This window comes from Chionomys nivalis, chromosome 4 (assembly GCF_950005125.1).
Source record: "Chionomys nivalis chromosome 4, mChiNiv1.1, whole genome shotgun sequence".
NCBI classification, from domain to species: Eukaryota; Metazoa; Chordata; class Mammalia; order Rodentia; family Cricetidae; genus Chionomys; species Chionomys nivalis.
The window spans coordinates 21,534,976-21,558,943 of record NC_080089.1 but is presented as its reverse complement, the minus strand read 5'-3'; the positions used below and the strand labels follow the sequence as shown (position 1 = coordinate 21,558,943).

General features: G+C 50.0%; 1 protein-coding gene across 4 annotated transcripts in view; it reads left to right on the top strand.

The window, feature by feature from the left end:
• The first annotated feature begins 3,177 nt into the window (after positions 1–3,177).
• Positions 3,178–23,968, top strand: part of Elavl3 (ELAV like RNA binding protein 3) — a 37,710-nt gene continuing 16,919 nt past the window's right edge. For 3 of the 4 annotated variants that reach the window (XM_057767074.1, XM_057767072.1, XM_057767075.1), the window contains exons 1-3: positions 3,178–3,595; positions 19,203–19,422; positions 19,644–19,747. In XM_057767074.1, coding sequence (XP_057623057.1) covers positions 3,587–3,595; positions 19,203–19,422; positions 19,644–19,747 — 333 coding nt within the window. In that variant the 5' untranslated portion in view covers positions 3,178–3,586. The remainder of the gene's footprint in view (positions 3,596–19,202; positions 19,423–19,643; positions 19,748–23,968) is intronic. The other variant, XM_057767073.1, reaches the window with a different exon arrangement.

The following is a 23,968-nucleotide window of genomic DNA, read 5'->3' as shown; positions in this document are numbered from 1 at the left end:
AAGTAGATGCCCTTCCCCTAGGCCTGAATAATTGTGGGGGTTGGGCACACCTTTGTGACCAATTAACCTGCTCTCCTGACCCAAGACTAGGTTGGGGGTGGCTGCCCTTGGATAACACACAGGAACCTTTCCTGTTAGCCTCTGCTCCCACAGGGTGGGTGTGGGGTACCAGAATCCTGATGCCCATGTCTCAATGTTGATTCCTGGCCCAGAGGACTGTGGGAGGAGCTAAATTGTTGAACACACATTTGGGAACACCCAAATGAGACTTCTACACTGGAGACAAACACTGGACAGAAAATGGAGTGATGGGTTGGGTTAGGGGAGTAGGAGGGACTTCCCTGAGGAAGTGTCTTTTGCTCTTGTGCCAGAGTAACAGAGAATCAATCCCAGTATGGGAGGATGGCTAGGTGTGTTCCTGGAACAGGACCTGGCCCCATTGCGTGCTGGGAGATTCGTGGGGAAGGAGGAGCCACCACCAGGTGGTGCATGAGCCTACGGACCCGGGGTGGTTGCTGCCACGTGACCCAAGGGAACACAGCCGCGAGCTCTGACATGTGCCCCTGGGAGCCTTGCAGCGCCACGCGCAGATTGGTCCCGATGGGGTGGCAACAAGACTCAATTCCCGCTTGGGACTCGGGTCTACGTTAGCGTGGTGCAGAACTGAGGGGCTGGTCTAAGCTCTCTAAGAGCCCCTTCTCTTACTCGCTCAATAGGAGCAGGCGGTTTCCATGGGAACCGCGGTACGGCCTTTGCCCCAGGAAGTAGGCTGGCAGCAGAGAAACTCCCAGCCGAAGGGAACGCGGGGGTGGAGGGCATCATTTGTGGTGATGGGTCCTGCATCGGCAGCCGTGTTGCTCCACAAACCCCAGAGGAGCCACTTGGGAGCCTGCTCTGCCACCGCCCCTTCTGTGTGGGTCACTCTGATTGGCCCGCCCTCTTCCTGCGCGGCAGCACCTTCATCGTATGTTCTCTCATTGGCTCAATCTCCAGGGCATCTTGCAATTGGGTCTTTCGAGAGTCATTCGTGATTGGTTAAATCAGACTGATTCGCACTCTTGACAAACCGGATCATGAAGGGGCATACAAGAGTAAGAATAGGGCCGCGGAGACGACTCGTGTTAAAGGTGTCTGCCCCCAAGACTGGCGACATAAGTTCGATTCCTGGGGCTCACATGGTGGAAGAGGAGACATGAATCCTAAAAACTGTCCTCCCTCTGACCTACACACACACACACACACACATTCAGTGTTAATTTAAAAAAAAATGATCAGGTTAGGCTGGGGACAGTGATTCGGGTTAGAGAATCTGGTCTTCCGCCAGCAGCGCCTTTCCACCTGATCAGACCGCTGTCTGTGGTGCTGAAGCCTTGCTCGAGCCCCCACCCTGACCCAGCAAAAGCAGTAAACATTAAAGGAGGTGTTGCCGCTCCAATCTCCTAAGAAGGGGGGTGCTTTTACAGGACAAACAATCACACTCCCAGAAAGCCAGATATTAACCAGTAGGCCTGCCAAGCCTTGTTTGCCCAAGTTTGGAGGCCTTCCTTATCTATGGTTTTGTGACTAGAGGTTGTATGACTCTAATGGGGGTCGATGGTCTAGCAGTCTTAGCACAAACCTCTTTCGCCTGCTTTGGAGCAGCGTGGCGTTTCCCTGCCAGAGGGGGTGCCAGCGCCCACGTTCTAAACCCTAGAGTACTTGGTGCACTCAACACCCACAATGGATACAGTAAGACCTCCTTAACTGTTTGATTACTTCTGCTTTTCCTTTTCTTCCTTTTTTCTTTTCTTTTTTTTTTTTTTTTGTTGCTCTTCTTGTTTGGTTTTTGTTGTTCGTTTTGAGAGAAGGTCTATGTAACTCAGGTTGACTTGGAATTCACTATGTAGCTGATTATGACCTTGAATATGTGGCCCTTTGTCTCAGCATCTCCGGTGTTGGGATTACAGGTTTTCAGCACCATGCCAAATTTATGTAGTACGAGGGATGTACCCCAGGCTTCATGCATGCTAGTAACTGAACCATATCCCTAGTCCATTTTAAAAATAAGTATTACTATTTTTGTGTGTGTGTGTGTGTACCACAGGTGAGTGTTTGGAGGTCAGATGACAACTTTGTGGAGTTGGCTCTCTCCTTCCCTTTAAATGGGTTCCAAGAATCAAACTCAGGCTGCTTCCCAGCATGGTAGCAATGACTTTAATCCCAGCACTTGGATTCAGAAGCAGATGGATTTCTGAGTTCGAGACCACCTCGAACTTGGTCTATAAAGCAAGTTCCAGGACATCCAGGACTAAACAGAGAAACCCTGTCTCAAAAAAATAAAACAAAAACCAAAAGCCCTCAGATTTCCAGGCTTGCATGGCAAGAATCTTTTCCTCCTGAGCTATCTCTCCTTTTGTTTTATTTATTTATTTATTTATTTATTTATTTATTTATTTATTTATTTATTTTGAGAAAGGGTCTCATGTAGCCCAGGCTGGCCTTGAACTCCGGATCCCCTGACTCTCCACCTCCCAAAGCTGGCCTTACCAGTATATGCCATTGTGCCCACCTATTTTTTCTTTCTAGTTTTGTTTTTTGTTTTTGTTTTTGTTTTGTTTTTTTGTCTTTTTTCTTCACTTTCTAAAGAAACAAAATCTTTCTAAGCAGCCTGGAGCTTGCTTGCTATGTAACCCAGGTCAGTTTAGAGTCTTGTGTAGCCCATTTCATTCTCAAATTATCAACGATACTCCTGGCTCACCACACCTAGAATTATTTCTAATATCACCAGAAGTCATGCGGAGATAAAATATATTCACCTCGGATCTAGCAGCCTGGGTCTGGGTCTTTGTCCCTTCCCAACCTTCTTCTGTTTGTGTTTAGGCCATGGAAAACTGTCTTTACCATATCAGAGTTAGGTGCTGGACCGAAGAGGGGAACCCATTTTGTCCGCAAAACTCAAGGAGTACTCAAGAACGGTGTCAAAACAGGACGAGGGAGCCGAGATGTGAGGCCTCAGCATATTCATTCTCGGCAGAGTCCGCCGGCGCGCACTCGCTTCCACCTGCCGCGCCGTCGGGAGCCGGGAGGAGGCGGGGACCCGCCCTCCCAGCCAATGAGCGACGTCGGCGCTGGCAGCTGCCGCTATAAAGGGCTGGGGGCGGCGGCGGTGCGACCCAGAGCGCGGAGCGCGCAGCGCGGGCCGGAGGGAGGGAGGGCGGGCGGGCGAAAGGAGCGGACCCGACACCCGGTACCCGGCACCCGGCATCCGGCACGGGACAGGCCGGACCGAGGGCCCACCGCAGAAGTGCCGAGATCTTAGTTCAGAAGGGCGACCTCTCCGGGCCCCGCGGGGCCGCGCACTGGGCGTCCTCCACCGCGCGCCCGCTCCCTCAGTCCACCTGCCGCTGGGGACCCGACCGTCGGCGCGCGCATCCCCAGGCTCGGGTCCCGGCCCTCGAGGGCGCCGCTGCCTCCGTCTCCGCCTCTGCAGCGTCCGCAACCGCAGACGCCCGGGCGGGACCCCGGCGTGAGCACCGGGCGCCCCCCAAGGAGTGCACGAACCCCGGAGCCGCCCTCGATACGGACCGCGCCCGCCGGGCACACAAGAATGGTCACTGTAGGTACTCCCTTGTCGCTGCGAGACGAACACGAGAGGGAGGGGCTGAGTCTGGCTCCACGGAGACGCGGTGGGGGGGGTAGGACCAGGCCTAGCTAGGCCTGAGGGGGGGGGTAGGACCGTTCCTCGGGCCTGAGAGTGGTTAGAGTCGCATCCGGAGTTCTGGGGAGCAGAGCCTGGCCTGAGAGGATTGGCGAGCTGGGCTGTGTGCGGGGTGCCCTCGGCTACCCCGGGGTCGGGATGGCCCCTCACTGGAAGACTGTGGGGGAGGGGCCGCGGCGCGGAGGATGTTTCCAGCATCCCAGGCCCAGACCCGTAGGCCGCCCAGGAGGACACGGGCCGCGGTGGCCTTCTGTTGGTCCGGGCAGGGGCCTCACGGCATTCTCCGAGAGCTTTTTTTTGGGGGGGGGGAGGATGGAGAGGCGGGGTGTAATCGGATTGCGCTACCCCGTGCCCCAGCCGCGCCCGAGAGGCGGGCATCTTCGTCCTCGAGCCCCGTCGACCTTGCGGCAAGCGGGGAGGAGAGAGGAGGGGGCGCCCGGAGGCCTCGCTGCCACCGCCGTGGTCTCTTTGTCTCTCCGCCCTTCTTCGCGGGCCATAGCCTCGCGCGGGGCCTCGGGGCTGCGGGGAGGGGGGGGGGAGGAGCGGACAAGAGAGGGGTTTCCCATTCCCTAGCCACTGCCTCCAGGTGAGGGGGTGAGGGGCTGCAGCAGCATCCCATCGGGCCTGCTGCACGCGCCCTCCCCGGGCCAGGGCTCAGGGCCTCGGGGTGACCTTGAACGCGCCCGCAACTCTCGCCGCTCGGCCGGCGCGCGTTCGCTTTCAGCAGTCTCAGAGCTGGTCAGCTCCCGAACTCGCGGCCCCGCCCGACATGCCACGCCCTGCCTGCCACGCCCATTCAGGCCCCGCCCCGAGGCCCCCAGGACCTGGCCTGGAGCGAGCCCTCGGACCTCCACCCGGTAACCCGGGCGTGTCCCGGGGCGGGGCTGGTCAGTGCTCACCGCACCCTGGCTCCACCCCCGCCTCCCTGAGCGACTAGCTCCCCGCGCCGCCGCGCGTCCTTTGTCTGGTCCCCGCGCCCAGCCTACCTTTTCTGCTCTTCGGAGATCTCTCCCTGTGTGTCACTGCACACCAAGTGTTGTTCCCGGACTCTTTTTCGAGACGAGGCTAGTACAGTGGAGGTCGGGAAGCTCAATAGTTCATCCTGGGCCTCCTCTCTCTTGGACCCCGGGACCGGACCACCTCCTCCCCGAAACCTTCCTAAGACGGGCTCATCGTGCTGTGTGACCTCAGGCTGGTTCCTTACCATCTCTGGGCCTCAAGGTGCTCATTCAGGTCTGAGAACAGGAGTGTGGCCTCCTTGGGACTCTCAGAACCCCTATAGCAATATAGCACCCCCCCCCCATTCCCCCTCCTCTGTTGTTCTGCTTGAAAAGAATGCGCAAAAGAGAAGAGGGTGTGGTCAGAGGTTACAGGAGGACCTGGAGCCCCTTGAAGGCCTGGAATTCCCATGGGTGGTGGTGGGGGGGAACTCTCAAGAAGGAGGAAGTGAGGGGGATGGAAACGGTGAGGCCCCTAGCAGAAGTAGAAGGAAAAGGGTTCAGAAATAGGAGGTTCAGTCTGCACCACGTGGTGGCCCGACTTGCCTGCACAGATAGCCACTCAATGCCCTATTGTCACCAGTATCCAGGCATCTGTCACTGTGATTGGAGCCCAGAGGCCCAGCTAGAGGCCAAGGGGGTCTGAGGAGCGAGTGTCTTTAGGTGTGTTTTTGAGAAATCCCTACCTCAGCCTGGTGGTGCTGGGGGGTGCAGTGGAAATGAGAAAGAGTGAGGGGAAAGGTTAAGCCAAGAGAGAGAAACAGACCCGTAGGAGGGGCCAGGAAGGGAGGGGGGAAGTCCTGCTCAGTCAGCCCTGGGCCAGTCCTCAAGGTCCCTCCAACACTGGGGTGCCACCAACCCAGGCTGCAGTTACTACAGGACAGGCCGGGTGTGGCTTCTGCCAATCCGATCCCTATTATCGGCTTAGGCGGCTCAGTAGGTTCAGCTGTGAAAGGAGCACCAGGCCCTGCCCAGCTAAGCTCAAGCGGGAGAGGAGGGAGAAGCGCTAAGGTGAGCAGGCTGGCAGCAAACCCGCAGAACTAGCACACCCTGGTACCCCTACCATCATGGGGGCACAGCTGTAGGTAACTCCACACTCGGGGCTCAGTAAGTCAGGGGTCAGCTGCTGACTATGGCTCAGTGGGTACTTGTGCCAACCTGACTTCCATCTCTAGGACACACATGGTGGAAGAAAATAACTAACATCCAAAAGTTGTCCCCTGGCCTCCACACAGGAGCAGTGGCACACACAAGCACACACACAAGCACACACACACAGGCACACACACACAGGCACACACACACACAAACCTATCAAAGATAGGCTCCACAGCAAACACTAAACCATTACCTCTGGCCTTGGTTTCTCCATCTGAGAAATGGTCTCCATTTTCGGTACAGTGCTGGTAGTCTCAAAACATGTAGCTGGACATGGCGGCATAGGCCTTTTAATCCCAGCACTCAGAAGGAGAGGCAGGCAGATCTCTGAGTTCATGGCCAGCCTGGTCTACTCAGGGAGTTCCAGGACAGTGGGGCTACATAATGAGACCCTGTCTCAAAACAAACAATACAAAAATCCACATTCCACATGCTCAATGCCTGACACACAGTGAGGCTCCAAAAACTAGGAAGTAGGCTAAAAGCAGCATGCCTAGCACACGCGATGTCCTATGCTCTGAAGCAATACTTGCCGCAAGTAAACAGGCATTCAGCGCTGCTTGCTCTGCGGATGTTGGGTTGTCTTTTTATTGAGTTCTGTTTTTAAGGCAGGTTTGATTCTGTGTCGAGTTCCAGGTCCTGGGAACTACAGCTGAGGGCTGCCGTGCCATTCTGCGTTTGCTGTTTCTGTTTGTCTGTGTGGTGCTGGGGCTCTCCACAGGGCCTGTGCACTGCACGCTGAGCGTGTGCTCTGCCGCAGGTGTGCCGCGGGGGCTCTGTGGCTCTCGTTATTATTGATCTTTGATTCTTTGATCCTAGATTTGAATTTTTATTACACTTGTAAATTTGCTTATTTGTGTGCGTGGAGGTCAGAGGACAGCTTGCAGGTTTGGCTCTGTTCTTGCAGTCTGTGAACACCAGGGATGGAGAACAGGTCCTAGGGTGTGGCTGCAGGCATCTCTATCTGACAGGCTCTGTTCTGCCATTTCACCTGGGGCGATCCCTGTTTCACTGAGACTCAGTTTTCTCACATGATCAGTGGAGAAAATGCCTTCATAATGTTCTATGTTGGGAGAATTTCTGAAAGTTTCTCATGAGAAAGCTGGGGTTAGGACTCGGTGGCAAAGTTACCTGTCTAGTATGTGTGAGTCCCGAGTCTAATTCCTGTCCTAAAAAAAAAAAAAAAAAAAAAAAAAAGAACAGGGTAGCAGGTTCTCAAAACACAGGCTGTGCTATCAATATAGTATTAAAATTAGGAAACCCTAAACCAGGCAGTGGCGGCGCACTTCTTTAATCCCAGCACTTGGGAGGCAGAGGCAGGCAGATCTCTGTGAGTTTGAGGTCAAACTGGTCTACAAGAGCTAGTTCCAGGACAGGCACCAAAGCTACAGAGAAACCCTGTCGGGCTGGAGAGATGGCTCAGTGGTTAAGAGCATTGCCTGCTCTTCCAAAGGTCCTGAGTTCAATTCCCGGCAACCACATGGTGACTCACAACCATCTGTAATGAGTTCTGGTACCCTCTTCTGGCCTGCAGACATACACACAGAATATTGTATCCATAATGAATAAACTAATAAATATTTTTAAAAAAACCCTGTCTTGAAAAACATGAGTAAATAGATAGACAGACAGACAGATAGATAGACAGATAGATAAAATAATTAGGGAGCTGAATCAGGCATGTTTGTATACATCTTTAATCCTGGAACTCAGGAGGCAGAGGCAGGCTCATCTCTGAGCCCAAGGCCAGCCTGGACTACAGAGTGAGTTCCAGGATGCCAGGGCAATACAGAGAAAGCCTGTCTTGAGAGAGAGAGAGAAAGACAGAGAGAGAGAGAGAGAGAGAGAGAGAGAGAGAGAGAGAGAGAGAACCTTGCAGTGTTCACCGTCTGACTGCTGTGCCCATGACAGGCATTACTAATAAGTCCAGGATTTAATCAATGCAGAACACGTTCCTCCAGAGACTAAAGTGGCTTTGGAGTACTCTGAGCAGATGACTGTAGGTAGCCACTCTCAGCTGATTGGCCATCAGAACTGATGCTCTATGACACCCTTCCCCTCACCCTATTGCACTCAGGATGCCCAGGGCCTTGCTTGTGTGAGGGAGTGCCCTGCCTCTGAACTACACTCAGTCTGGGGTCGACCTTTCAGAGACTGAAAGGCAGCTGGGCCTGATGGAGCACTTCAGCCTCCACAGCACAGGGGAGGAAACCAAAGACCTTTTAAGACCTTTTAAGTCAAGACTTCAGGAGCTACCCCAAGGGCAGGGTTTGCAGCTTCTTGGCATGTAACAAAACCTGGAATGGATTCCCAGCTCCACTCAAATTGGGCATGCTAAAACAAGCCTGTAGGGGGCTGGAGAGATGGCTCAGCGGTTAAGAGCACTGGCTGTTCTTCCAGAGGTCCTGAGTTCAATTCCCAGCAACCACATGGTGGCTCACAACCATCTGTAATGAGATCTGGTGCCTTCTGGCCTGCAGATGCACATGCAGACAAAACACTGTATACATAATAAATGAATAAAACAAGCCTGTAAATCCCAGTTGGTGAGAGTGGAGACTCAGAAGTTCAAGGTCAGGAACCAGGAGAACCAGGAGAAGGTGCAACAAGTCAAGGCTCTTGCCATCAAACCCAACGACCTGAGTTCGATACCTGGGGCCCCCAAGGCAAAAGGAGAGAACCAGTTGTGTGTGGACTCATGGGATGATTGTAAATAATACTGCTGAGGCAGGGGCATGAACCTTACAAATCTACTTCCACTTCTCACAACTAAGCCCATAGCAGACTTTACTAACTGATCTCAGTATGCTGCCCAGCTGCCCTAACACAGGGCTTTAAATTCTTCCTCAGGTTGCTGCACCCGTAATCTGAGGTTCAACAGTGTGGCCCGGAGTCCAAGAAACTTTAGGGAGCAGATCTGAGGATGCACAGCTGGGCAGTGTGGACTGGCACCACTCGCGCATGGTTGGCAGAGATCGCAACTCCCTCACCAACCACTTTTAAAAACTTAACTTTGTTAGTGTGTGTATGGTTATGATGGGCATGCGTGTGCCGCAGCAGCAGGTGTTTGCGAAGGTAAGGGGACAATGTTGTGGGGTCCGTTCTTTCCTTCCACCTTCACGTGAATGCTTGGGTTAAACTCTGGGCCCAAGACCTCAACACCTACATCAAAAATTTGTTTTTGTTTGCTTGTTTGTTTGTTTGGTTGGTTAGTTGGTTGGTTGGTTGGTTGGTTGGTTGGTTGGTTGGTTGGTTGGTTAGTTGGATTTTCGAGAGAGGGTTTCTCTGTATAACAGTCCTGGCTATCTTGGAACTCACTTTGTATACCAGGCTGGCCTCAAACTCACTGAGATCCACCTGCCACTGCCTCTGCCTCCCAAGTGCCGGGATTAAAGAAATGTGCCACCACCGCCTGGTCTCAAACATTTGATTTTTAAGATTTATTTATAATATGTGTGTGTTAACTATATGCATGTTTGTGTGCATACCTGGTGCCTGGCAGGGGGCAGGGGGTCTAGAGGCCGGAAGAAGGCAGTGGATACACTGAAACTAGAGATACAGTTGTGGGCCATCCTGTGGAAACAAACTAACTGCTAAGATGCCTCTCCAGCCACCATTTTTATACTGCATGATGTGGGCTTTATTTTTGGAGACAAGGTTTCACTTTGTAGTATTTGCTGGCCTGGAATTTGGCATGTAGATCAGGCTGACCTGGAAAAGCTCACAGAGGTTCACCTGCTTCTAGCTGCCTAGTTCTGGAGTTAAAGGTGTGTGCCACCATGCCCAGCATATTTTGTTTTTCTGGGTGGGGTAGTAGGACTTTGCTATATCTACCATATTGGCTTTAAGTCATTACATAACCCAGGTTAACCTCAAACTTTTCTTTCTTTCTTTTCTTTTCTTTTTTCTTTTTTGAGACAAGATTTCTCTGTAGCTTTGGAGCCTGTCCTGGAACTAGCTCTTGTAGACCAGGCTGGCCTCGATCTCACAGAGATCCGCCTGTCTCTGCCTCCTGAGGGCTGGGATTCAAGGCGTGCGCCACCACCGCCCTAACCTTAAACTTTTCATACTCCTCCCTCAGACTCTCAAGTGCAAGGATTACATGTATGAGCCACTATGCATAGCTCGGGCAAATTTATTTACTTTATATTTTATTTATTTACTGTGAGGGAGATTGTGGAGTGTTGGCACGCACCCTATGTGGCGGTCAGAGGACAGCTTGAGACAGTTGGTTCTTCCTCTGCGTGAGTTCCAGGGAAGGAACTCAGGTTTTAGGCTCCATGGAAGGTGCCCTTACTTAAAATAAAAAGGAATCTCCAGTTTCCTCTGTAAGTGACCACAGTTGAGTGTGACCTCTGGTGAGCCAGCATACATGCCACCAGGGGCTGGATCACTGTGCTGTCTTGCAGGTCCATCCGAAACAGATCAGGCGCTGCTGCCATTTCACACACAGAACCCTAGGGGACTGATGCTCCCCAGTTTAAATTTTGTTTGTTTCTTTGTTTTCAGACAGGGTCTCACTACATAGCTGTGGTTGGCCTAGAACTTACTATGTAGACCAGGCTGGCTCACAGAGATCCATCCACCTGCCTCTGCCTCCCAAGTGCTGGAATAAAGGTACATGCCCCACGCCCAGTTCATTTTATATTTTTGATTCAGGCTCTCCTTTGATCCAGGCTGGCCTTGAATTGGTTTGTGCTGATGAGGATGCCCTTGAACTTCTGATCTTCCTGTCTCCATCTCCCTAGAGCTTCCTTAACAGCCAGGTGCCACCATCTTCCACTCTCTGTAACCCAGGCTAGCCCTGAGCTGCAGTGGTGATCTTGCCTCACTTCCTCTGTACAAGGCTACAGGGATTAGAGGGGTAAGCCAACACACCGCGATAGGATTAGAAAAATCCCCTCCTTTTGTCAGTCCTAGGAACTAAACCCTACCTTACATGCTGGGCGAGCACTATACCCTGAATGTTATCCCAGCCAAGCTTTGGTCACTGTTAAACACACACATTCTCCCTCCCTCCCTCCCTCCCTCCGTCCCTCCCTCCCTCCCTCCCTTTCATCTGTTCTTTCCCGGTTATTTAGTGTGGGTGTGCACTGGTGTGAGTGTGGGAGGCCAGAGGACGACTTTAAGGAGTTGGTTCTCATTGTCTTGTGGGCCCTGGGGTTGAACTCAGGTTCTCAGTCCTGGCAGCAAGCACCTTTACTTGCAGAACCATCTTGAAGTCTCCTTCCTTGCCACGACTTCACAGAAGAGCTGGAGGCAATGCTGGCCACTTTACCTTCTGATGTGCATGGCAGACACTACCAATAGATCCCAGCCCTCTTTCCAGCTGAACCGAGACCTGGCTTACACAGCCCTCCCATCAGAGTCATTACCAACTGCTTTGGTTTTCTTTCTTTCTTTCTTTCTTTCTTTCTTTCTTTCTTTCTTTCTTTCTTTCTTTCCTTCCTTCCTTCCTTCCTTCCTTCCTTCCTTCTCTCTTTCTTTCTCTCTTTCTTTCTTTCTCTCTCTCTTTCTTTCTTCTTGTATGGGTGTTTCTCATCACATGAGTTCAGTGCCTAGAGGCCTGAAAAAAGTGTCAGATCCTCAGGACTGGAGTTACAGATGGTTGTGAGGCACCATGTGGGTGCTGGGAATCAAACCAAGGTCCTGTGGAAGAGCAGCCAGTGCTCCTAACTGTACAGCCATCTCTTCAACCCCAACTGTTTTGATTTTTGCTGCAGGGGAAAACAAGAGTCTCAAGAATCTAAGGGGTATATTCAGAGACATCAACTGAGTGTCAAAGCCCGTACAACCTTAGTGACTGCCATCTCACCTAGAGAAAGCGAATGTGTCCTTCAGCAGAGGGAGGCCCACATCTGAGGTCTAGTGCTAGCACTAACGTGCTGTGTGACTCACTAACTTCCTATGGTCTCTGAGCCTTAGACTTCTCACCTAGGAGAATTAGCTCCCGTCTTCTAAGTGCGTCAGTTTGCAGCAGGTGGCGTGGCCACAAGGAGGTGCAAAGTTGGCCCAACACAAAATCATAACCCTATTTAAAACAGGAAGTTTTTCCTGACATGCTGGCACACATCATTAACCCCAGAACTCAGGAGGCAGAAGGCCAGTGGATCTCTAAATTCAAGGGCATCCTGGTCTACATTTTGAGATCTTGCCTTCAAGTAAACATCGGATTTGGGGAGGGGAGCACGTTTTGTTAAAGACTGTGTGGTTCTTCAGTGTGAACTTGTAGATAGTAACATCATGTCCAGTGTCAAAAGACTGACACACTGGTTAAGTATCATGCTGAATTATACTCTTAAGCATAAACATGAGAATTGCTGAGTAGATGGGGAACTAAGGGTACAGCACTTGCCTGGCAGAGTAAGCTTAGCTCTGGGTTCGATTCCCAGATCCCAATGAACAAAAATTATCAGCAAACTAAATTAAGCAATGCAAACAAATACAATTAAAATATGCATGACCGGGCTGGTGAGATGGCTAGCAGGTGCTTGCAGTTAAGTCTAGCAATCTGAGTTCAATCTCCAGTACCCACATGGTGTAAGAAAAGAACCGACTCCAACAAGTTATCATTCAACCATTTCATAAGTCATGGTGTGCATGCACCCACACATATATGCAAATTAATAACATTAAAAAATTAAAAACAAAATATGGTTAAAAGAAAGTTTGAGATAGGGTCTTACTGTTTAACCCTGCTGCTTTGGAACTCCCTGTGTAGACCAGGCTAGCCTGGAACTCACAGAGATCCATCTGCCTCTGCCTCCTGAATTCTGGAATTAAACATTTGTGCCACCATTCTCAGTCCAAAATTTACTAAAATACATGTTTGAAAGTGCACATAGTCAGGTTTGTTTGCCTAGGTTGCTTGGTTTGATACTAGAAAATCAATATAATCCGTAGCAATAATGCATTAAATATAAAAATCATTTATTATGCTGGCCACAGTGGCCCAGTCATACACAGCATGAGGGGGACTGAGGCAGAAAGGTCACAAATTCAAGCCAGTAGAATTGTTATCCCTGCACTCAGGAGGCGTCAACATCAGGAGTTCAAGGTCACCCTCTGCTGTACTCTGAGCTCCAGGCGATTCTGGGCGATTCTGTCACAAGCACAGGAAAAGATCAGGTCTACATGGTAGCACATACCTATTTTGGCTTGTTTGGTTGGTTGGTTGGTTGGTTTGGCTTTTGGTTTTCTTAGAGAGGGTTTCTCATTGTAGCCCTGGCTATCCTGGAATTCTCTGTAAACCAAGCTGCACTATAACTCAGGGATTTATCTGCTTCTGCTTCTCAAATACTGGGATTAAAGGCACACCACGTCCAGTTTGTTACACACCTTTAATCCCACTGTTTGTGGAGGCAGAAGCAGATGGATCTCTGTGAGTTTGAGGCCTGTCTGATCTACATAGACAGGGATACATAGTGAGAGAGACCCTGTCTGGAAAAGAGAGAGACAAAGACAGGTACACAGAGAGACAAAGAGAGACCATGGGGAAGGGAGAGGAATGAGGTACCTGAGAGACAGCTCAGAAGTTAAAAGCACTTACTGCTCTTACAAGGGACCAGAATTCCCAGAACCCAAGTCTCACACCTGCTTCTAACTCCAGTTCCAGCAGATCTGAGGCCCTGACCTCTGATGGCATCTGCACTCACACACCCACACACAGACACATAATTAAAAAGAATAAAAATAAATCCAAACCTTTCCATGCCATCTAGGGCTACACAGCAAAGCCACAAAAGTTACTTTAATAGATACAGAAAACATTTCAATAAAATTCAATATTTTCTTTAAAGACCTGGTACAACCGGCACTGGGGAGCACAGTTATGATCTTAGCTCTTTGGGAGTTTTGAGGTTTGCAAATTTGAGGACACCTTGGACAGCTAATAAGACCCATCTTAAAAGGCATGTGGAGGGGGGACTGGAGAGGTAGCTCAGCAGTTAAGAGCACTGGCTGTTCTTCCAGAGGACCCAGGTTCAATTCCCAGCACCCACTTGACAGCTCACAACTGTCTGTTCCAGGATCTGATACCTTCACACCAATGCACATAAAATAAATAAATTATTTTTTTAAAAAAAGGTGGGGGAAGGTTTGGGACACCGCTCAGTTGGTAGAGTGCTTGCCTACTGTGCAGAAAGCACTGGATCCTGTCCATAGATCATACTAGCAACCTAGTGTGATGATGTCTGCCCCAAATCCCAGCACTCAAAGCTTCATGAGTTCAAGGTCATCCTGGGCTACTTTGGTCTGTATGAGACCACTTAAGAAGAAAACAAAATGGCGAGAGAAATACCACAGTGTGCTGTACTCTTCGGCATGTAGTGAACTCGGGTTCAATCCCTGCTGAAAGGATAAATCTAGATCAAAATAAAATGCTGCTTTTTTAAAATTTTTAACTGTTGGAGATCAAACTGAGAGCCTCGATTCTCTCATTTCAGTGTAGAATCTGAGGATCAAACTCAGGCTATCAGGTTTTTGAGGCAAGCACCGTTACCCACTGAGCCATCTTGCTGGCCCATTTTCTTTTTTTCTTTCCTTTTTTTTGGGGGGGGGGCAGAATCTTAGGTAGCCCAGGTTGACCTTGAACTCTCTTTTAGGAGAGAATTATGCTGGACCTTCAGCCTCTGCCCCCACGGGCTTTGGGGCTTGTGTCTCTGTGCCGCCACACCACCTCCAGCTTCTGCACAAAATCATCTTAACTGGTAAAGCTTGCGTAGGGAAAATCTCTCAATTGCACTTTAAAATTGTTTAGTATTTATTATCTTTGTTTTAGTTTCTCGAGACAGGGTTTCTCTGTGTAACCGCAGTGGCTGTCCTGAAACTTGGTTTACAGGCTGGAGAGATGGCTCAGTGGTTAAGAGCATTGCCTGCTCTTCCAAAGGTTCTGAGTTCAATTCCCAGCAACCACATGGTGGCTCACAACCATCTGTAATGAGGTCTGGTGCCCTCTTCTGGCCTGTAGACATACACACAGACAGAATATTGTATACATAATAAATAAATAAATTAAAAAAAAGAGAGAGATCCGCTTGCCTCTAACCCCCAGTGCTGCGGTTAAAGGCGTGTACCACCACAGCCTGGCTGTTTAGCATTTATTTATTGTATGTGTTAGCATGTGTGTGCCATGGTTCACATGTGGAGGAGGTAAGAAGGCAAATTGCTGGAATGGGTTCTCACTTTCTACCATATAAGTCCTGGGGGATTGAAGTCAGGCTTTCAGGCTTGAAGCCAAGCCTTGTCTGCTGAGCCATCTTGCCAGCTCTAGGGGAAGAATTATCTGTAGCTAAGACGATTGTGGAGCTGTGAAAGGTTTGAAGCTTTAGTTATTTGTCTGTTTGTTTGGGGCTTTAAAAGGATCTATGTATTCTGTATTTATGTGTATATCTGTGTGCCTGTATGAGTTTATATGCACCCAAATGTACCAGAACCCCTAGAAGCCAAAAGACGGTGTCAGGTCCCTTGGAAATCGAGTTGCAAATGGCTGTGAGCTGCCCTGTGGTGCTGGGAATTGAACCTGGGTCTTTCAGAGCAGGATCTGCTCCTAGCCACTGAGCCATCTCCAACTCCCTGTTTTTTTGTTTGCTTTTTGTTTTGTTTTGTTTTGTTTTGTTTTTTGTTTGTTTTTCGAGACAGGGTTTTGCTGTAGTTTTAGCGTCTGTCCTGAAACTAGCTCTGTAGACCAGGCTGGTCTCGAACTCACAGAGATCCACCTGCCTCTGCCTCCCGAGTGCTGGGGTTAAAGGTGTGCGCCACCACTGCTCGGCTTATTTTTGACTTTTTGATACGGGGTCTGTGTAGCTCAAATTGGTCTTGAGTTCATGGGTACTCTAGCCTCAGTCTCCTAGGTGTTGGAATTACACACACACACACACACACACACACACACACACACACGAACTGTCCTGCCCACCTTTCTGTTTTTTACTTTGGGGTTCAGAGTCTCACGAGGTAGCCTGGCATTCAGAATGACACTGAACTCACAGAGATCCACCTGCCTCTGCCTTCCCAGGGCTAGAATTAAAAGTGTGCGCCACCACACCCTGATTAGCTTTTTTTTGTTTTAAGCATTTGTTTAACACCAGGAAATCAGGACCCTTGCGATGGGCTCCCAGTCTCCACAAAAAGTGACAGATACAGTCTAGAAATTAAGAAATAAGAGTCATTCTTTGTAGATGTTTTATGTTTTACAAAAGAAAAAAAGAGGTAGTGGCATTTTATTTGTATTTTAATAAACAAAACCTGCCTGAGGATCAGAAAAGTAAAACAGCTACTATGGGCAGCCTTACAGACCAGGCAGCAGTGACACACACACACCTTTAATCCCAGCAGCCACACTAGCTGCCACAGAAACCAGGCGGTAGTGGTGCACACCTTTAATGCCAGAACTAGAGAAGACTATAAGATGCGAGGAGACAGCTCTCAGACACAGTCTCATTCTGAGGTTTCCTGGAGGCAGGATCGTGATTTTCAGATTGAGGTCGAAGCAAGAGCCAGTGGCTGGCTATTTTGCTTTTCTGACCTTCATGTTGAACCCCAATTTCTCTCTCTGAGTTTTTATTAATTATGCTTCACTTGGTGCCCAATGTGGGGTCCATTACAAGAAGAAAAAGAAGAAAGAAATTCAAAACAAAATAGCTCACAGAGAAATTAAGGGGTAAATAACTAATAGGAAAATTATGCAGGAAAGAAAGAATATTAACACACTTTAGAGGGGGGTTACTTCTGGTCGGGGAAGAAAAACAAATCCTATTAGAGAGGACTTGGCTGTGGCTTTTAGGTTACTAATATTGTTACATTTCCAGTTTTTGTTTTGGTTTGATTTTTTATTTCTTTTTCTTCCCGCTGTCTTTAAAACAGGATCTCTGAGTAGTTCTGGTTAATCTAGAAGTTGATATGTAGACCAGGCTAGCCTCCTAAATTTTGGGATTAAAAGTATACACCACCATGAAGGCTGCAACTACTTTTCCTTTGGTGAAGACACGTGCTCCTTTGTTCTGAAAAGTCTCAAGTTGATTTCAGCTGCTCACTTGTTTAGATGAAGTAGCTCCTCAGTTTCTCTTGCTGTAACAAAATACTTGAAGCTGAATGTTTATAAAGAAAAGAGTGAGGGGGCTGGAGAGATGGCTCAGAGGTTAAGAGCACTGGCTGCTCTTCCAGCGGTCGTGAGTTCAATTCCCAGCAACCGCATGATGGCTCACAACCATCAGTAATGGGATCTGGTGCCCTCTTCTGGCCTTCAGGCATTCGTGCAGGCAAAACACTGTATATATGATAAATAAATTGAAAAGAAAAGAAGAGTGGGGCTGGAGAGAGATGACTAAGAAAAGAAGGATGAGTGAGTTGGTTCTGCAGGCAAAGGATGACAACCCTGACCCACCTGAGTTTGACCCCTGGCTCCCAAGTTATCCTCTGACCTCCAGATGTGTGCCCCGGCACATGCGTGCTGGACACACAATTAACAAATAAAATGTAAAGACTTAACTTTAGGAAGAAAGAAAGCGCTCTGAGGGTGGTTTTGTTTTCGTTAGGGCCTCACTGTGCAGCCCTGCTGACCATAAACTGCGGCAATCCTCCTGCCTCAGCCTCCCTGCTGCTAGGATTACAGGCATGTGCTACCATGTCAGGCTACAAAAGAGATTTTCTTAGCTTTGCTTCGGAGGTTGAAGGTCTCAGAGTAGGTGGCCCTATCAGTTCATCCTCTAGGAGCCCCTTGATTGGATCACAGTATGGCAGAGAAGTGGAAATGGAGGTGCCACCATTGCCATCCCTGGCCGGCTCCCTTCTGAAGGACAGGAAAGCAAAGAAAGAAGAAACTGCTGTGTTCAAAGGCCAGGCACATGGGATGGTCTTTCCACACAAAGTCTGAAAGGGGCCAGGAGTGACCCAGTGAGACACCCTGTCCCCTGAAGCTGGAGTCACCTGACAGACTCGGATGACTGAAGAAATCAAACGCTCAACTGCGTGTCACTTTCCAGTCCCAAACAACCCACTCTTGAGGGAACTGGCCAGGGTCCCTGGAGGACATCGGTCCCTGCCAGCGACCTAATTACTTCCCACTAGGGCCACATTCTTAAAGGGTCTGCCACTTCCCAACTTAGCCCCCTTGGCCCAGCACACCCACACCTCTGTGGGCACACGGCAGCCTATCCAGACCATAGCTGACCATGCTTGTGTGCGGGTTAGGGAGTAGACTCACCCGTCTTAGGCACATCTGCTTCCCTCATACCATATTTGGATTGGTTTTAAGACAGGTCTGGGGTGTGATGGCATACTCTTGTAATCTCGCCACCTTGGAGGTAGAGCAGGAAAATCAGAAGTTCAAAGGTTGAGACCAGTCTGGGTTTCATGAAACCCTGCCAAAAGAGAGAGAAAAAAGAAGGCCCAGGTTTCAGTATTTAGTTCAGGCCTCTTCAGTGTTGGTATTATACACAGGTAGGATACTTATAAAGCATTTATAATTAGCCACATAAAGCATTTATTTTATTTTATTTATTTTGGGTTTTCAAGATAGGAGTTCTCTGTGTAGCCATGGTTGTCCTACAACTAGCTCTTATAGACCAGACTGGCCAGGAACTCAGAGATCCGCCTGCCTCTGCCTTCCCAGTGCTGGGATTAAAGGTGTGCTCCACTACCACCCAGCGCTTTTTTAAAAAATTAATTTTAAAATGTATTACATTTAAACTTTTTGGTTTGTGTACATGTGTAGTGCACACATGTCATGGTCTACTTGTGGAGGTCATAGGACAACTTTATGGTATTTATTATCTACCTTTATTGGACTCTGGAGATAGAGCTCAGTCTTTAGGCTTGACAACACATTTACCTGTTGTGCTGTATCTCCTGCCCCACAAATAACTCACAGAAGAAGACGAATGAATACACCTGGCACAGCAGCACACACCTGTCATCCTAGCAGAGGCAGGTGAATCTCTGTGGGTTCAAGACCAGCATGGTCTATGTAGTAAGCTAGTGTCTCAACAAATATCGTGTACCCAGACTGAGCTGCACAGTGAATTCAAGGTCAGCCTAGGCTACACAGCCAGAAAATCTCCAAATCAAAGAGACCAACAAACAGCTAATCCCAGCACTCGAGGCAGAGGCAAGGGGACTCTGAATTTGAGACTAGCTTGGTCTACAGAGTGAATTTCAAGACAGCCAGGGCTACACAGAGAAACCCCGCCCCCCAAAAAGAACAAACCAATGAACAAACAAAACCCAGTGAAAACTGTCATCCCCTCCTTTGACTAAGTTCATACCATACTAGACATGCCTATGCCTAATTCATCCCCCAAACCCCTCTTTTCAGGGATGGGGACTGAGCGGGTGCGACCTGTTTTCTCCAGCAGATACTGGGGGCCATGGAGTCTCAGGTTGGGGGGGGGCCGGCCGGCCCGGCCCTGCCCAATGGGCCACTCCTTGGGACAAATGGAGCCACTGATGACAGCAAGACCAACCTCATCGTCAACTACCTACCCCAGAACATGACACAGGACGAGTTCAAGAGTCTCTTCGGCAGCATTGGGGACATCGAATCCTGCAAGCTGGTTCGGGATAAGATCACAGGTGTGGGACTCTTTCTATGTGTGGCCTCCGGTGGCAGGCAGGGAGGAAGTACCCTTGGAAAAACTAGTGTGACCCAGGTGGGGTAACTCAGGATGGATGGAGCCAAGTGGTTCTCTAGGGAACACATAGGGAGGATAAATCCGAGTGGGCAGCTGGAGTCTGGCAAGGTGTGCTGGGGGCACTGGGCAGACTAGAGAAGTCACTCTTCTGTCCTCCCACAGGGCAGAGCCTGGGCTATGGGTTTGTGAACTACTCTGACCCCAATGATGCAGACAAAGCCATCAACACCCTCAATGGCCTCAAATTGCAGACAAAGACCATCAAGGTGAGTGTCCCACCCCATCTGACACCTGCCCCTCCCTGTTGTCTCCGCCCCCTGCCGTCATTCCTTCTGAAGCTTTGGTTCTCTCTTCCTTATTGGTCACCCGGCTTTATTTCTCTGAGCCTGGTCCCTCACCCATCAGTGTGAGGGATTACTTTTATTTTACTATTCTGTGTGCATGTGTGAACAGGCACACATGTGCCCCTGTATGTGTGAACACTAGAGCCAATGTGGGAATTGGTTTTCTCCTTTCACCTTGTGGGTCCCAGGGATCAAAATCAGATGGTCAGCCTTGGCACCAGCTGCCTTTACCAGCCGAGCCACCCCCTTGACTGGAGACATTACTAACAGTAAGAAGACTTAGGGAATCTGACAGAGTGACCAGGACCCCACAGGCAGACCCCTCCTTGTCTTTGTCCTGGAAAAGGGGGTGGGGCCCATCTGCCATCTGGAATCTAATTAGGGACTGGGGAGGGGGCAGGATGCAGTGCCCCTCCCCCACCTTTGTGCAGTGCCCCTCCCCCATGGCCTCCCTTCTCAGCAGCTGCAGCTGGGACCTTGTGAGCCCAAGTTCCCTTGGGAAGAATCACCATGGAAACCCCCTCTCTGAGTTGGCCTGGGGGTGTTTGGGCTCCACCCTTCAAATCTGCTCTAGGACCCCTGGGGAGGCCAGGCTGAGGGTGCCCATCTGGCCCCCAATTTATCATGGGAACAGAAGTATAGGAATCTTTTCCTTTCCCCAGAGTGGGGGGAAGGGAATAATGGTACCACTGGATGAGGCTGTGTACTGTAAGCTTGATCCAGAAGCCCCAGGGGCGTGAGAGTAGACCCCAGTGACTGTAAGTAAATCTGCAGGTGTGTGCAAAGCAGCAGATTGTGACTCCGCACTTGTGGGACACAGTGACTATGTAGGTGACTGTTGTGAGACAGCTGTGGGGCTGGGAGTGTGGCTCAGCGACAGAGTGCTTACCCAGCCTGCCTTTCATCTGAAGCACGGACATGACAAATGAATGATTAGGGGCGGAGCCTGGAGACACAGCTCAGCTGTTTGTATTGCTTTGAAAACCTGACTTTGATTCCCAGAACCCCAATAAACAAGCCAGGTATGTAAAGTCAGGCATAGTAGCATATAACTTTAATCCCAGGACTCAGGAGGTAGAAGCAGGCAGATCTTTGTGAGCTGGGGCCAGCCTGGACCATATAGCAAGTTCCAGGTCAACCATAGCTATATAATGAGACCCTGCCAAAAAAAAATGAAAAAAGCAGATTTGGTGGCCTTTGCCTGTAACCCCAGTACTGGAATGTGAGGCAGGTTGACCCCTGGCCTACGCACACACTAGTACTCATGTACAAGATTTGGGGACTGGGGATCAGTTTCTGCAAGTATTGCCTACCCAGCACGCATGGTGGCCCGGGGTTGGCTCTCCAGCACCACATACACTGGGCCCGGTGACACAAGCCTATGATCCCAGCATTCTAGACAAAGCAGCAAGAAGATCAGAAGTTCAAGATCATCCTTGGTTTCACAGCAAGCCTGGCTACACAAGACCATCTCAGAAAACATCAGACAAGACGACTGTGAGTGTGTGGACCTGGTGTTTGTGTGACGCGTGCTTTGTGACACCACAGTTCCTGTTGTGGCTTCCAGGGTGCACAAGGGGATGTGTCTGTTGCAACAAGATATTGCGTGGTTTGGTGTGTGTGTGTGTGTGTGTGTGTGTGTGTGTGTGTGTGTGTCAGCCTGGGCCAGGTTTGTGGGCTATGCTGTGGGCTATGCTGTGGGCTATGCTGTGGTCAGCACCTGATAGTTTTCCTACTCTAGTTCTGGAGGAACCGATATTGTGAGCAGGGCTGCGACTTTATGAGACAGCCTCTTGCTGGTTTTGTCACGACTATGTTGGTCAGGCCTGAATGTTGTTGCCCTGGCAGATTTGGGCCAAAATGGTTTCAGCTACTTGGATGCCCCCAGGTTCCATCCTGGTATTGGGGGGTACAAGAAGAACACCAAAGCCCACCTGAGTATGAGTGACAGTTCACAATGCTGGAAACCCAGAGTAAACTGCACAGCCTGCAGGCAGCTGCACAGGTTGGAGAGCGTCCTTCCAGGTGCCCAGGTGGCCTAACCCTCTTCCAGGCAGCTCGGCTGGTTTCTGCTTCTCCCAGGCAGCTGGTCAGGTCTCAGCGTCTTCCTGCAGCTCTGTTCTGCAAGTCTCAGAGGAACCTCAGCTTTATGGCTTACTCTAGCAGGGAGGGGCCTGCTGAATCTGGTCAGTTTCAGGGACTTCCTGAGGCTAGTTTGAGTTATTTATCTTCCTGCTTGAGGAGCTTCTGGAAGGATGGAATGTTTCAATCTCTGAGAAAACTGTAACACGACCTGACCTCTTGCTCTTCCGCAAAGATCTCTGAGGCTCGGTGGGGGTGACTGTAGGTGTCCACCTGTGGCTAAGAAACAGGCCACCACGCCACAGGAAGTCACTTGTTCTCAGGAGCTTCACAGTCATGAGTGGAGGGTGACAACAGTGATCTATGGTGTCACCACACGTTTAGAAGGCGGTCTGACGGGCACATCACATCCGTCTAGAAGAACCAACCATACAAGTCACCTCCCCAGCCACAGGTGTCTGGTTTACAGTACCATACGTACTTGTGCGTCTCTGGTGGAGCTGGCCTTAAATCCAATTGAATGGCTATTGTTCTTGCCCATATTGACTGAGCAGCTATTGCACAATCAGGCCCATCCTGCCTCACGTGTCAGTATTTCAGGACGGTACCCCACCAGCAGCCTGCATGTGACCCCTTCTGGCACTGTGTGAGCAGGCAGCAGATGGGAGCTTGCAGTCCAGTCACAGCTTAGTTTCCCCATGGCCTACAGTCAGAGCACGAACTGAGGTGTCTCCAGCAACAGGGTGTCATGTTTAGTCCTGGCATACAATCGACAGCAGGAGCAAAGACTTCACAGTTTGTAGGGCCTCAGTGCCCAACAACTCACAGGGAAGTAGCCCACCCTTGGTACTGAAATTTTCATTCAGTGACCTCTGGGAGTGTCCTTTGGGATTTTTTTTTCAGTGAACCAAGTCCTATAGTGTTGTGAGGTAAGTAGCTGGCAGGGTCATGGCACCTGGTTATCTGTCTCTCCAGTGTCTTTCCAAATCTGCAAACCCTCAGAGGTTAGCGTTGTCACCTGTTAACAAAGCTTTTTTCAGAGACTACACAGGACAAGGCAACATCCTGAACCCCCGTTGCACAACAAACTGTGGGGTTACAAAGACAACCGTGGTGAAGCACTCTGAAAGTCTGCTGTCACCTGTTCTCAGCAAGTGTCAGGTGATCTCAGGAGTTCACAACTAGGAAGACACCAAAGTCAAACATAAGCAAGGTCTAAAACAGCACAGAAAGGTTCCATCCAAGCCGGGAGGTGGTAGCACACACCTTTAATGTCAGCACTCGGGAGGCAGAGACAGGCAGATCTTTGTGAGTTCCAGGACAGGCTCCAAAGCTACAGAGAAACGGTGTCTCGAAAACAAAACAGACCAAAAAAAAAAAAAAAAAAAAAAAGTTCCATCCATTTGTATCAGCTGCTTCCTTCACAGATCAAGGCTGGGTACAAATCATGGGTAGGAGACACTAAATTAGCGCTCTGTAACCCTGGGTCACTCTCTCTGAGCCATTACCTTTCCATATCCCAGAGCTCTTCCACAGAGCCACCCTACACCTCTCCACCCTAACCAAGTCGGTGGCCTGTCTTAATCTGCTCAGGCCTACTCAGGGCCACAGGTGAATGTGGTCCAGGTTTCCCCTGCTGTACCCGCAGGCTCCCTGGGTTGGCACAGTGGCTGGGGCCTCCCCATTCATCATTCCTGGCTGTTCAGGAAGTTCCTGACTGGGCAAACCATTTCCACCCCTAACATAACCTTTTGCTGGAGAGAAATGTACACTCCTTAGTGGGGGGGGGGGGCGGCGGATAATCACCCTGCCCTGGGGCAGGCTGGACCATCCTCCCCTGTCTTGTTCCATCACGGTTCTGTGAACTGCTCCTCAGGCTCACAGCCTTGCAGAAGCTCCTCAGCACACAATCTGTGTCTGTCAGTATTTTGCTTAGGAGCTCCAGCTTGCCACAAATCCTGCTACATCTGTCTCTGAGTAGCCAGAAGGCCTCTGCCTCTGCCTTACGTTTTCCGGTCCCCTCTAGGTTGTTCCTTTGCTTATGAACTTCCTTTCCGTGCT